The following is a 1,102-nucleotide window of genomic DNA, read 5'->3' on the forward strand; positions in this document are numbered from 1 at the left end:
CAGTGCCGCCGCCAGAGCCGTGCTTTCATTCTGCTTGCCAACACGCGCACCGCACCAGCGGGCCGGTTGCACGCCCCTCCCGCGCCCGCCCTCGTGTCCTGAGTAAGGCCAGCCCGACAACACCTTCAGAACGCGCGCTCCCCGCCGCAAAACACAGGGCGAAATCAGAGTGGCTGCCATCTTTCGCACGCCCACCTCGGCCGGTCGCCCGGTCTACGCATACGCTGCGGTCGACTGCACGCCACCCACCATGTCGCGCATGAAGTTGACCGCTGCGCCCCCTACGCCGCCGGCCCCGGACGCCCTAGCGCTGTCTTTCACCGGCGCCGCGCGGGCCAGCGGCGCGCCGCTGGCCGGGTACAAGCTCGCCTACCGCGCGGCGCCGCCGGGCGGCTACCCGCCGGCGCGCTGCGGGGCCGGCGCACCGAAACTGAACGTGACGGTCATCCCCGTGCCCGGCGGCGCGGGCGCTGGGGCCACGCCCATCATGATCAGGGGCCTCGCGGCCGGCCGGCGCTACCGCTTCCGGCTGTGCGCGTTCGACGCGGCGGGGAACCATGCTGCCGGCATTGTGGCTGCCGGGAAGACTGCGGGCTGACAGTAAGGGCAGGCCGGCGCGCCGCAGTTGTGGACCCACGGCCGTCGCGCTGCACTCGGGGCGCAGGGCTGGCGCGCCGCGCCGTTGGCGAGGAGGCCGGGAGCGGCGCGTCGAAACGGCTGATCTGGTCTGCTGTTGATGACCTTGATTTGCGTGCACATTCACTATGGAAGCGCATTGCTGAGCGCCGGGGGCGCCCGTGCACAGGCGTGTTGATGTGTTGGTCTTGATGACGCCACCTGCTCTGCCCCTGCGCTGAATTCGCACATGCGCGCGCGGGCGCCGGCCGGGGCGAAGGGCATGCGTCTGAACAAGTGCGCATACTTCTTGACCTCGAATTGAGTGTCTCATCCACTCTCTGCCATATTGAGTTCACGAAAATGGGCCCAGCACCGCTCCACTACAGAATTTGACGTCATGCTGACACGTCAAGGTCGCACGCGCGTCCAAAATCAGGACGCGACTGCGTGCTTCGGGGCCAACACAACCTGCGTCCACGATGTA

At 68.4% G+C, this 1,102-nt stretch overlaps 1 protein-coding gene across 1 annotated transcript; it reads left to right on the top strand.

Annotated features, from left to right (window-relative positions):
* Nucleotides 1–250: 250 nt before the first annotated feature.
* MNEG_10856 (hypothetical protein) lies at nt 251–598 on the top strand (the record flags this gene model as incomplete). Its single annotated transcript, XM_014040671.1, has 1 exon — nt 251–598. One exon carries the CDS (start codon nt 251–253, stop codon nt 596–598), a length of 348 nt encoding a protein of 115 aa, XP_013896125.1.
* Between the last annotated feature and the right edge of the window lie 504 nt (nt 599–1,102).

Source organism: Monoraphidium neglectum (assembly GCF_000611645.1).
Source record: "Monoraphidium neglectum strain SAG 48.87 unplaced genomic scaffold scaffold02487, whole genome shotgun sequence".
In the NCBI taxonomy this organism is placed as follows: Eukaryota; Viridiplantae; Chlorophyta; class Chlorophyceae; order Sphaeropleales; family Selenastraceae; genus Monoraphidium; species Monoraphidium neglectum.